Below are 13,621 nucleotides of genomic sequence, written 5' to 3'. Positions count from 1 at the left end.
TACGTTTTCAGTCATAATTCTGTGACCATGTTATAGAATATAGATCATTCTTTGATTTAAATTCCGAGGAAGACACTCCTAACCGTGTTGAAACCAGGCTAATATGTTAAAAATAGTGACCGAGGGCTGTTTTTCTTTCAATTTTAACTATTCACGGTCTCTGAAAGTGCAGCCGTGCACAAAATTTTGAAAGTCTAACAAGTTTAAATTAGGAATTATCTGTGTTGCATTTCTATTTGTATTTTAGCCAGACACAAGAAACAGCCTACCAAACATGTATAAGAGTAAAGTAAATATTTTCATCAGTTTAGTAAAATCGAGTGGACTGAAGTGTGCCGATATTGTTGCTGCTATGCTGATCGGGGCGCTCTCTTTCGTTCTGTAGGGAATGCGGTTTCTTATCCTCGGTGTATCCCTTTTCCACGAAAGTAACATTTTATGTGGTGTCACCGCCAGACACCACACTTGCTAGGTGGTAGCCTTTAAATCGGCCGCGGTCCATTAGTATACGTCGGACCCGCGCGTCGTCACTATCAGTGATTGCAGACCGAGCGCCGCCACACGGCAGGTCTAGTCTAGAGAGACTCCCTTGAACTCGCCCCAGTTGTACAGCCGACTTTGCTAGCGATGGTTCACTGTCTACATACGCTCTCATTTGCAGAGACGACAGTTTAGTATAGCTTTCAGCTACGTCATTTGCTACGACCATATTCAGTTAATATAATTAATATCTTCAAGAATGTATTCTGAACAGATAATACTGTGAATCATGTACCGTCAAGAGCGACGTTCATCATTAATGGATTAAAATTAAGTTGTTGTTGTGGTCTTCAGTCCTGAGACTGGTTTGATGCAGCTCTCCATGCTACTCTATCCTGTGCAAGCTTCTTCATCTCCCAGTGAACTAATTACGTCCGCTGTCTGAATTCTAATTCCTTGTCATATTCTAGACCTCACGTCAGTATAGTTCTTCCCTCCTCACGCCAGCCTGCGTGAGCTAAAACGCGTGCATTACGGCCTCTTCAGCCAACACAACAGTTTACTTCCCCCATCCCCCACACGTCAAGATCACATCCTGGGTACGCTCTCGGTTACGATACACCGCACTCGGTGAGGCTACGGAGTCTGCGGCAGCGTCGCCATGACTACCGCACTCGGGCAGAGCGTGCCCCCGGTCAAGTGGCGCGCTCTGCTGCCCGCGCGCGCCCTGACGGCGGCGACCCGGAACTAGCGGCCCGGCTCGCAGCAGCGGCGGCGGGCGGCGTGGCCTCAGTTCTCCTCCGGACCCCGCGCCGTGAGCGTCCACAGCCGAGAGCAGGCGAGTTCGCGAACCGACGCCGCCGCCGCACTCCCGCGTGTTCCGTGAGCCAGCCAGCCGCCACCGGACGGAAAGCCAGCGAGCCATGTCGTGCTGCGACTGGGCGTGGCGCGTGCTGGGACGCGCGGGGCTGTCGCGCTGCGCCGACCCGGACGCCGTGGTGCCGCTGGAGGCGGCGCTGCGGCCGCGCCCCCAGGTGCTGGCGCTCTTCTTCCTGCCCGCCGGGGGCGGCGCCGCCCCCGAGGACCACGGCGTCTTCACGGCGCGCCTGCTCGACCTGTACCGCCGCCTCAACGACGAGCCGGCCGGCGCGGAGGAGGAAGCCGGCGCCGCCGCCGCCGACTCGGCCGCCCCCGACACCAAGCGGCTGGAGGTGGTGCAGGTGCCTCTCACCAACGTGGACACGGCCGCCGTCGCGCTCCAAGACGCCGAGCTGGCCTTCCGCAAGGCCGCCGCCGATCTGCCCTGGCTGGCCGTGCCCTTCCACGACATGCACAGGAAGGTCAGTGCTCGGCGCCCGGGGCAGCCCTCCCCCTGCCTGAAATCTCGATTGTGGTGACAGCCTAGCTTCGAAGGGGTCTAGAGTGTTCATCCCAAATATGTTGTCTGTGTCGACAGTAGCATAGCCCGAAGTCGAGGTTAGGTTGATAGATGACAATTTGTTGAGAGGTGGCCAAGCCAATGAATTAACTGAAGCGCTCGATACCGCTTCGCAACCAGCCGGACCTAGACCGTAGGCTCCGCTTCTAACAATACCACCACTTGCAAAGTAGGTTAGAAATCAGATTAATAATGTTGCTCGCGCAGCATACGTTCGCTCTATAGGGCAACAACAAAGTTATTGACTTGGATGGTGATGCGTTGGCAGAAGAGCCAACACCGTGTTACTAGAGGAGGCCGAAATGCACGCGTTTTAGCTCACGCACGCTGGCGTGAGTGCGGAAGAACTACACGGACGTGAGGTCTGGAACATGACAAGGAATTGGAATTCAGAAAGCGGACGTAATTAGTTTGATACTTAACTTTAATCCATTAATGATGAACGTCGCTCTTGGCGGTACATGATTCACAATATTATCTGTTGATTATAAAAACTGAGTAACTTGCTAGGTCGTAGAAAATGACGTAGCTGAAGGCTATGCTAAGCTGTCGTCTCTGCAAATGAGAGCGTATGTAGACAGTGAACCATCGCTAGCAAAGTCGGCTGAACAACTGGGTGAGTGCTAGGTAGTCTCTCTAGACTAGACCTGTGGCGGCACTTGGTCTGCAATCACTGATAGTGGTGACACGCGGGTCCGACGTATACTAACGAACCGCGGCCGATTTAAAGGCTACCACCTAGCAAGTGTGGTGTTTGGCGGTGACACCACAGATGGTATCGTCAGAATGGAAAGAATGACGTCACTGTAAAAAAGTCATCAATTTTGGCACTTAGATTTCGTCGAAGTTGTTATGGCTCATCTTGTTGATTCTAGCGTGATTCCATATATTTAATTTCCACTTTAACCAAACACAAGTCTTGACTGTTCTTGTACAAAGCGAAACAACAACTTAACTTCTGCAAAGTGAAAGTAAGACTGCTCTGTGCGCATTCGCGCCAAAACGGTTACAAGTAAGTCAAAGATTATGATTATGATTATACATTAATCAAACCAGATGGGAATATTCTCACAAAAATATGTCTGTTACTTCGCAGAAAAGTAGTACGATATTATTGGTATCGAGAACTGGGGTTGGAGTGCCGTAATGGTCACGTAAATAAAGAACCATTACACGCTACAGATGAACATGACACCACCTCTAATTTGCCCCGTGTGGCAGTTTTACAGCGATCATGAGGAAACTTAACTGGAAAAATGTTGAAGACAGACGTAAACTGTGGTGTCACCGCCAGACACCACACTTGCTAGGTGGTAGCCTTTAAATCGGCCGCGGTCCGGTAGTATACGTCACACACGGCAGGTCTAGAGAGACTTCCTAGCACTCGCCCAGTTGTACAGCCGACTTTGCTAGCGATGGTTCACTGACTTCTACGCTCTCATTTGCCGAGGCGATAGTTAGCATAGCCTTCAGCTACGTTATTTGCTACAACCTAGCAAGGCGCCATTATCCGTTACTATTGATATTGTAAAATATGTACCGTCCAGACCGACCTTCGTCATTAATGGATTACAGTTAAGTATTCCACCAGCTACGTCCGTTGTTTCTAAATTCTAATTTCCTGGTCCTGTTCCAGATCTCACGCCAGCCTGCGTGAGTTAAAACGCGTGCCTTTCGGCCTCCTCTAGGAACACGGTGTTGGCTCTCCTGCCAACCACAACATAAACTATAGTGAGAAAGTCTACTAATAAAGTTGCAAGAACAGGCTTTAAATGATGATTCCACGAATATACGTATCTCCCATTTAGCAATCATGAGGATGAGATGACAATAATTACAGTATCCACAGAGGCATTCAGAATTCTTCCCGCTCTCTAAACCGGACTGAATCTAATAACCTAATAACTTGTACACTGGGAGATACTCTCTGCCATGCACTTCACGCTGCTTTGTAGCGTATAGACGTATATGTAGATGTATGTCTAAGATTTCGATTCACTTTCGTCGATTTTGCTAACTCTCAACCGAACTGTCACCTTTCAAACTAACCTAAACCTTGGGTTAGGCAACAGATGACCGTGCTCTAGAAACGGAAAACTGATATAGGCGCAAGAGACATTTTGTTCGAGTCGTGTCTCTGTTTTCCTTCTGTTTGCACACATATGTAATCACGCGCCAGGTCATTAGTCTGTTACGAGACGGAGCCAGTAAGCGGTATAGGTAAGTTCAATTTATTCAAGCCAACGCATGTGAATGCCAAATAAAATTCGTGGTAACACAGTGATCCGTAACGTAGCCAAATGTTTACATTCACGCTATATTTCATCGCAGTTTGGCATATTTAACGCACTATTCGTCTCGTAAACCAAAAGACTCACAAAAGTTTTTGATGCGTATGATGTACATACATCACACATAAAATACGAAAATTGTAACGGAGTTCCACTACGTAACTTCTGCCAATTTGGTTGGGATTTTGTGAACCTACCGAATGTGAATGTCAAATAAAGTTTTTGGTAACAGATTGATATGTTCCGTAGACGTCTGCTTTCGCGCTATGTTTAATGCACTTTCCTTGTCTATAAAAACTAAAATTGCAAGGTTATTTCACAAAACCAAGAAATTTTGCTGCTGATTATGTATGTTTATTGTAGATACACTATAAACAACACGCTTCAGGAGCAATAACATATCTTTGTCGCAGGTCGCGATCCTATCTTTGGCACTGCTGGAGGGGATAAGGTTGAGGAGGAGGCGGGTGGAGGGAGCCAGTTGATTGGTGGTAGGTTCATAGTTTGTTAATGCCTCCTCCAAGATATCACCTACCATCACACGGAATTTTTAATGGGACACAGATGTCTAACATTTTAATAATAACAACAATAAAATATGAAAACGTTTTAATAATTTAATCATGAAATTTTTTAATATCGAAAGGAGGTACTGAACAGAATTGGGGAGCAGAGCAATTTGACGCACAACTTGGTAGAAGAAGGAATCAAATCGTTCAAATGGCTCTGAGCGCTATGGGATTTAACTTCTGAGGTCATCAGTCCCCTAGAACTTAGAACTGCTTAAACGTAACTAAGGACATCACACACATCCATGCCCAAGGCAGGATTCGAACCTGCGACGTAGCGGTCGCGCGGTTCCAGACTGAAGCACCTAGAACCACTCGGCCACTCCGGCCGGTGAAGAAGGAATCGGTTGGTAGGACACGTTCTCAAGCATCAAGGGATCACCAATTTAGTACTGGAGGGAAGCGTGGAGGCTAAAAATCGTAAAACCAGTAGATGAATGCACTAAGCAGATTCACGAAGATGTAGGTCGCAGTAGTCAATCGGAGATGAAGAAGTTGCGCCGGACAGAGTAGCTTGGAGAGCTGCATCAAACCATTACGAAGACCACAACAACAACAACAAAATCTCCGATAGCAATAAAATAAGTGCCCTACGCACAATATAACTTAGCACTTTTTAAGGATGCAAGCAACTGAGAATGTACTGTGTGAATCACATTTCGTACATTTTAAAAATCCCTCCTATTTTCAGAACTGTTAGTTTTCCTGCTATATTATTATTCGAAAAATTATCTGAGAAATTTGGAAATTGATATCCGTTTGGGAACCGTAATTTAGTTTGACGTCTCCACAGATTTCCTGCGTTGTGGTGGTTACTACCGTACGGCTGTCTGCAACGCTGAGGTACGCAAACCACCCCAGTTCGGCAAGGTCCATGATTAATGGAAGGGGGAAAGAAATTCCATACTCGGATAACATATAATACCAAAAGATTGTTGTTGTGTAGAATATAGTTCAATTGATATATCGTATGACTGCACGATAAAAGACAATGCTACAAGAGGCGATCAAAAAGTTTGCGGGCGTTGCTGCAGTGTATACGTAACGTAGCGCGACTCCAATGCGGGTATATAAACAGCGACATCTAGCCGAGGGATAAGTGTTGCATTCGTGTCATTCCGACGTGCGTGCCGTAAATGTGGAAAAGTGAAATATGGGGACGTTATTACCGAATGCGTCCAAACAGGACCAACGTGTTTTCTTGGCCATCCAAGGACGAACACGGCTAGACATCCATCGGAGAATAAAGAATGTGTACGGAGGAACAGTGCCTCTCGATAAGTACCGTTGTGGAATGGAGGTGCCGCTACTTCATGACAACGCACGTTTCGATATGGCAAATGTCGTAACGCAGAGCTACGCCATTTGAAGTTGGAGGCACTCGAGAACCTGCCCCAAAGTCCTGGTCTTTCTGCGTGCAATTATCACCCATTGGATTCCTGAAATAAGATTCTGAAGGGCCGACGCTTTATGTGCAGCAGGCAGTTACGGAATTCTTCACCCAGCAGGACACGTTTCTTTGCCGAACGGGTCTCCTCAAACTCGTGTGTCGGTGGATTGTTTGCCTCAAAGATAACGGCGATTTTGCGTGATTAGTGTACCGATTCTGGACTGCACGGCCTTCGAAAGGAAACTGTTTGATACTTTCTCATATACCAGAATCATTAGTATGCAAGGACGAGGCCTGTACACAGTAATAATAAAATATCATCGTGGAAAATCATTTAGCAAAAATTTTTTGATAACATGGTTCTGGAGATGAAGCAGCGATTAGTATGATTAATCAATTATTCAAAAACAGTCTTAATCGTACTTATTATTATTATACCGCCAACCGATTTCAACCCGACGCAGGGGTCATCTTCTGGGCGTTTACACCATTGGTCGACTGCGGGTGGTGTCACTCCTGTCTACATAACGGCAGGAAACTATGATAGTTATGTAGACAGGAGTGACGCCACCAGCAGTCGACCAATGGAGTAAATGCCCAGAAGATGACCCCTACGTCGGGTTGAAACCGGTTGTCTACTTATTTTCTGTCTCTGTCTTTTGAGTAGACAATTGAAGAAGCACAGCTGGTTTCAGTCGATGTTTTCGGTTGAATGACCTTGTGTACCGTCTAGAATCGTTCGCGGGGTGTACGAAAATTATTGAAGAAATGGCCTGAACACGACCGCAGTCCCTCACAAAGACGATGAAATTCACCGCGGCCCTCCCCTTTGCCACTGACGCCGTATAGCCGCTTCGCCCGCTTCCTAGAAGAGGCTGCAGACAGAAGCAACAGCTGGCCGCCGCCGGCTCGGCAGCACAGCAGGCACGTCCGCCGCCTCCCCCGCTCTCCGCGTCACGCCCGCCCCCACCGCGCGCTCTGTTTGTCCACTCCGCGGCGGGCGACGGCACGCCTCCTCTGTTTTGAGCCCTGGCAGGGTGGCGCAGACCTGCCATAACTCCTTCTGCAGTACCCACAACGCTCAACAGTTCCCGGCGTGACTTTAATTTAGAAAAATTCCCTCATTCGGACTTCTCAGCACAGTTCCTTACACACTGGCGATTCAAAAATTGTCTCCCCCAAAATTTCGTTCCGTGCAAGTTTTAGGATGATGAATATCAAAGACCTAAATTATCAACATCTGTATTCACTGTAATTGATATCTTCATCCAAGTAGTGAGAACAGCCACTCTCCAGCTAGTGCAGTGGGGGCACTTTTTTGTTGTAAGGCTAGAGGTGAGAATTTCGGTACATTCGTGTATTTGCTTGCACTTACTCATTTCTAGCTTACATGGTATTATATATTTTCCGTATTCATTATACAACTGTGACAATAAAAGTAGTAAAATTCACGTGACAATGACTCTGCACCAACACGCAAATGAATATAGAATCGTTTTTAGGACTCCGGACATCAACCCTTATAGGATCACTTCATAGCCGTTTGTCTGCCGTATCTGTCTGTCTGTCCGACTGTTAAGAACCCTTTCTCTCAGGAGCGGGTAGAAGTATCAAGTTGAAATTTACGTCATACTCTGGTCTCATGGTGATGTAAAAAAATTTAAGCGTCTAAGTCAAAGCAATCAAAATACGTAGCCATTTATCTCATGTCGCAAACTCACTCGTGAAAGTCTATAGGGTGCTGTCCATTGATATAGAACCATGAAATTTCGCAAGAGGTAAGGTTTCGCAGTACAAGTACGAGGGGTGTTTGAAAAGTTTGTGCAAAAATAAAAACTACTTACGTGTTTGGGGTAAGCCTTCTTTATTTTTCGACATAATCTTCTTTTAGACTTATACAATTTGTCCAACGCTGTTCTAATTTGTTGACCCCTTTCGAATAATAGGGATTGTTCAAGTCTGCAAAATAACTATTAGTTGCTGCAATCAGTTCCTCGTTTGAATAAAATTTCTGTCCCGCCAGCCATTTATTCAAATTGGGGAACAAAAAGTAGTCCCAGGGAGCCAAGTCTAGAGAATAGGGGGCATGGGAAACGAGTTTGGATCCTATTTCCAATAATTTTGCGACCACAACAGCTGAGATGTGTGCTGGTGCATTGTCGTGATGGAAAAGGACTTTTTTGCCGTCCAGTCGCCGGCGTTTTTCTTGCAGCTCGGTTTTCAAACGGTCCAATAACCATGGATAATATGCACCTGTAATAGTTTTACCCTTTTCCAGTGAGTCGATGAGGATTATCCCTTGCCAATCACAAAAGACAGTCGCCATAACCTTTCCGGCCGAAGGAATGGTCTTCGCCTGTTTTCGTGGAGATTCTCCCTTGGTAACCCATTGTTTAGATTGTTGTTTGGTCTGAGGAGTATAGTAATGCATCCATGATTCATCCACATTGAAGAAGCGACGCTTTAAGTGGCCGGCCGAAGTGGCCGTGCGGTTCTAGGCGGTGCAGTCAGAAACCGCGAGACCGCTACGGTCGCAGCTTCGAATCCTGCCTCGGACATGTATGTGTGTAATGTCCTTAGGTTGGTTAGGTTTAACTAGTTCTTAGTTCTAGGGGACTAATGACCGCAGAAGTTGATTCCCATAGTGCTCAGAGCCATCTGAACCATTTTTGACGTTTTAAGTCCTGCGGATTCTCCGTGAACGTCTGCAAATCATCCTTGCAACACTTCACACGATTCCGGTTTTGGACAAGCGTGAGCAATCGCGGAACCCATCTTGCGGATAGCTTTCTCATGTCCAAATGTTTATGCAAAATATTATGTACCCGTTCATTCGAGATGCTCACAACACTAGCAATCTCACGCACCTTAACTCTTCTGTCGTCCATCGCCATATCATGGATTTTATCAATGATTTCTGGAGTCGTAACCTCCACAGGGCGTCCAGAACGTTCAGCATCACTTGTGCCCATATGGCCACTCCCAAAATTTTGCAACCACTTACAAACTGTTCTAATTGAAGGTGCAGAGTTACCGTAATTTTTATCGAGCTTCTATTTAGTCTCCTGAGGCGATTTGCTTTTCATAAAGTAATGTTTAATCACCACACGACGTTCTTTTTCGTCCATTTTTTGACAATCACTCGACTTCCTTGATTCACACGAATGCCAAACACAAAGAAGTTGACCAATGTGGCTGAAACTTGGTGTGCGTTCTTTCCAAAGATGTTACTAACTAAACATGATCTCGATACGCGCCGGAGGTGCTACCTCTCGGACTTTGCATGGACTTTTCAAACGCCCCTGGTATTTTTTGACAGCTATCCGATTGTGTGTTTGTCCGACTGTAAAGATCACTTTTTTTCTCAGGAACAGGTAGACGTATTGGCAACGGCCTTGCCTCAATGGTTAACACCGGTTCCCGTCAGGTCACCGGAATTAGGCGCTGTCGCGCTGGGCTAGCACTTGGATGGGTGACCATCCAGTCTGTCAAGCGCTGTTGGCAAGCGGGGTGCATTCATCCCTTCTGATGCAAACTGAGGAGCTATTTGTATGAGAAGTAGCGGTCTCTAAAACTGACATACGGCCGGGAGAGCGGTGTGCTGAACACATGCCCCCCTCCCCCCCCATATCCTCATCCAGTGACGCCTATGGGCCGAGGATGACACGGCGGCCGGTCGGTACTGTTGGGCCTTCATGGCCTGTTTGGGATGAGCTGAGTTGTTAGTAGACGTATTAAGTTGAAGTTTATGTAAGATACTAAAGTCAACGGGCACTGAAGTCTACGGTGTAAAAAAGCTTCTACGTCAATAAAAAGAGATACGGCCATTTATGTCACACATTTTGATATCCTGCCATTATTTCCGACCTGCCATTATAACAGGCAAAAATTGTCGTAATTCTGGATTTCCTTAATGGGTGAGCTGTCTGTGTAAACATAATTAAGTTTGAACGGAAACCCCAGTGCGGGGACCCTGCTCACACCTGTCCTGATTATCTCATTCCAGAGACACATTGGTCTTTTGCCACTTGAATACATTACAGGCGCTTTGGAAATCTGCTGCTAGAGAAGAATGTTGAAGATTAAGTAGGTATAGTGGATATCTAGTCAGGATGTAGTAAGTGAAATAATGTGGAAAAGGTCAATTAAGACGTCAATTAGTACCAACGTTCGTTGTTTCCAATTTCATTTGCTATGCGTATAGTTGACGGAGAACTGCACCAGCGGGACAGACAACCTGCCTTGCATACAGTTCCAAAACACAATTATTATTATTATTTGCTGTCAGCTTTGCAGGAAATGGCATAGCTGACAAGAAGGGGAGTGGTGTCACCTATGACTTGTATTAAATGAAACACTTTAGGTTAAGACAAGATCAAAATTTTCAGTGTCCAGCTGTGAACTGTGAAGCACTCTCTGGAAAAATTCGCCTTTGTTAATTAACGAAAATGCTGCACCAGTTGCTCTATAGTACTTCATTCAGCCCACTACATGTTTCGGCTTTGTTGCTAACCCATTCTCAAGCGAATCTAAAACTGTCATAGATTTGATAGATGTATATTTGTATGTGAATGAAGATGGAAGAAAAGATAGCTTAAATATGTTTATGTACAGATAAGCTGAAAAATTTGGTGCCGAAGTAATATGCAAAACATGCAAGCAGATTTAAAACCTTGCTTGTCTGATAATGCGATGATTCTGTCGTCTCAAAACTGTGTAATTGATTACATTATATTTATTCTTTTGGTTTAGAGAGATTTATGTTTGGACCCATTCGAACATGCAAATTATATAAGCAACAAGCTAAAAAATAGTTTTTCAATAAAGGTGCAACATAGTTGTAGTGGATGGGGCATCCAAGTGAAGCGGAGATTTATACTCTCAGTGTGCAAAAGTTGAACTACAGGGAACCCCAGAGATTGTTGGTATAGCTTGGATTTTCGTATAGACTGGATGTTAGCATAGCTTGGATGCGTCGTGCACTGCTTACATATTTCTAAACATCTGGATACCATCTAGATACAGTTGCGAATTTGGGGAGTAACTTTAGCTAAAGGCTATACATAACGAGGCGGCAAATGCTTTTAAGGCCTCATCCTTCATCGAGATTAGGCCTGTCAGGTGTACCGTGGCATTTCCATGTTATCGAGGCATCCTTGTACAGCATATGATCCGTTAAGTCGTAATTTCATCTCTTATCAAACGATCAAGTTGTGAAGTGCAGCGACGACCGAACGAAGCGTTTACCCACAATATGGGAAGTGTAGTTCAGGCTGGATGTGCTTCTCTGTTGTTTTTGGAGTTCCTCTTCGTACAATGCTTTGGGGCCTGTCGTGCAGGTTACTGTGAAAATGAACCAGAGTGTTCATTTCAACGTTCTCGCTGACGATATATTGTCCTTTTACCACATTTCCTTGACGAGAGTTCTTCGGTCAGTCCCGTCTTCCAATATAACAGCCGTGTTCATGTACACGTCCCTGGTTTGGCGAATAGTTCAAATGGCTCTAGGACTTAACTGCTTAGGTCATCAGTCCCCTAGAATTTACAACTACTTAAACCTAACTAACCTAAGGACATCACACACATCCATGCCCGAGGTAGGGTTCGAACCTGCGACCGTCGCAGCCGCGCGGTTCCGGACTGAAGCGCCTAGAACCGCTCGGCCACTCCGGCCGGCTGGCGAATAGTCAGACATCCTACCGCACCCAGCCTGGTCCTGATACCACCAAATCTTCATCCTACAGGAAACGTCTGTCCTGTGGACAAGATCTGTTTCGCAGTAATTACGTGTTGGATCCGAGGATCACACGTTACATAGGTGGAAACTAGTAATACAAATAAGCATATAAAAATGTTGTCCGTCTGTGTACAGTGTACCCGAACAAACACGTGGACTCTCTTCCTCGCCAATGTCATTGCTAGAGGAGGCGTTATGCGATATTAGCACAGTTTGTGACACTTGCGAAACTCCTGCCGTTACTTTGCAACCGCTAGTGCACCGTTCCCAAGTGGCTGGCATGTCTAAACACGCTGCGAAATATTTGTGTATTATATCAGTGGAGTATACGAGGGTGAGTTAAATTAAAATCTTAAATTTGCAATAACAAATCGACATTTCGCGCCGTTATTCTGTAAGTTGGTAAGTGTGCTGCAAACAGCGTGCAGAAAGGCCTGTAGGTGGGAGCACAGTGCACATGCATACATACTGTCGCAGTATCACTATGAAGATGGCCGCCCCACTTGCTTCTTGCATCTTGAAAGAACAGCGTTCTGTTATTCGGTTTTTGCGTAGTGAAGGTGTGAAACCTACTGAAATTAATCGACGAATGAAGGTTCAGTACGGTGATGCATGTTTGTCACAGCAGCAAGTCTACGAATGGAGTAGGAAGTTCGCAAATGGCGTGACTTCAGCGGAAGATGCTCCTCGTCGAGATCCGGCACAACGAGTTGTGACTCCATAGAACATTTCAGCAGTTGAAGCCATAGTGAAAGAAAACCGCCTAGCCGCGCGGGATTAGCAGGGCGGTCAAAGGGGCTGCAGTCCTGGACTGTCCCGACGGAGGATCGAGTCCTCCCTCGGAAGTGGGTGTGTGTTTTTGACCTTAGGATAATTTAGGTTAAGTAGTGTGTAAGCTTAGGGACTGATGACCTTAGTAGTTAAGTCCCATAAGATTTCACACACATTTGAACATTTTTGAAAACCGCTCAGTGACACTGAATGACATTGCAACATGTTTACAGATTAGTCATGGGTCAGCACACCACATTGTGCATGATTTGCTCCAGTCTCACAAAGTGTCTGCAAGATGGGTGCCACGACAGCTGACTCCTGAAATGAAAGATGTGTTGATGCTTGTGAAGAGCTTCTTCGGCCATCACGGCTTCCTTGCAAGAATTGTTACAGGGGACGAAACTTGGGTTCACTTCCACCAACCGGAAACGAAGAGAGCGAGCAAGGAATGGCGCCATTCCTCATCTCCAAAACCAAAGAAGTTTCGAACAGAACCATCAGCAGGGAAGGTTATGCTGACTCTCATTTGGGACGAAAAAGGTGTCATTTTTTAGCATTACATGCCTAGAGGGACCACAATGCAACAATCACAGAACTGCATTTTGAGTGTCTTCCTCATCCACCATACTCACCAGACCTTGTCCCAAGTGATTTCCAGACGCAGTGGGAGGAAAGAAGTTCCGTTCTGATGAAGAGGTACGCCACGTCGTGCATGAGTGGTTGCGCGCTCTGAGCACTATGGGACGTAACCGCTGAGGTCATCAGTCCCCTAGAACTTAGAACTACTTAAACCTAACTAACCTAAGGACATCACACAACACCCAGTTATCACGAGCAGAGGAAATCCCTGACCCCGCCGGGAATCGAACCCGGGAACCCGGGCGCGGGAAGCGAGAACGCTACCGCACGACCACGAGCTGCGGACTGCGCACACTACCAAAA

General features: G+C 46.1%; 1 protein-coding gene across 1 annotated transcript in view; it reads left to right on the top strand.

The window, feature by feature from the left end:
* Positions 1 to 1,228: 1,228 nt before the first annotated feature.
* The window catches only part of LOC126284016 (nucleoredoxin-like), a 703,754-nt gene continuing 691,361 nt past the window's right edge, over positions 1,229 to 13,621 (top strand). The window contains exon 1 of the mRNA XM_049982561.1: positions 1,229 to 1,820. Within this exon, the coding sequence (XP_049838518.1) occupies positions 1,404 to 1,820 (417 nt within the window). The 5' untranslated portion in view covers positions 1,229 to 1,403. The remainder of the gene's footprint in view (positions 1,821 to 13,621) is intronic.

Source organism: Schistocerca gregaria, chromosome 8 (genome assembly GCF_023897955.1).
Source record: "Schistocerca gregaria isolate iqSchGreg1 chromosome 8, iqSchGreg1.2, whole genome shotgun sequence".
Classification (NCBI taxonomy): Eukaryota; Metazoa; Arthropoda; class Insecta; order Orthoptera; family Acrididae; genus Schistocerca; species Schistocerca gregaria.
This window is presented reverse-complemented; position numbering and strand designations above follow the sequence as displayed.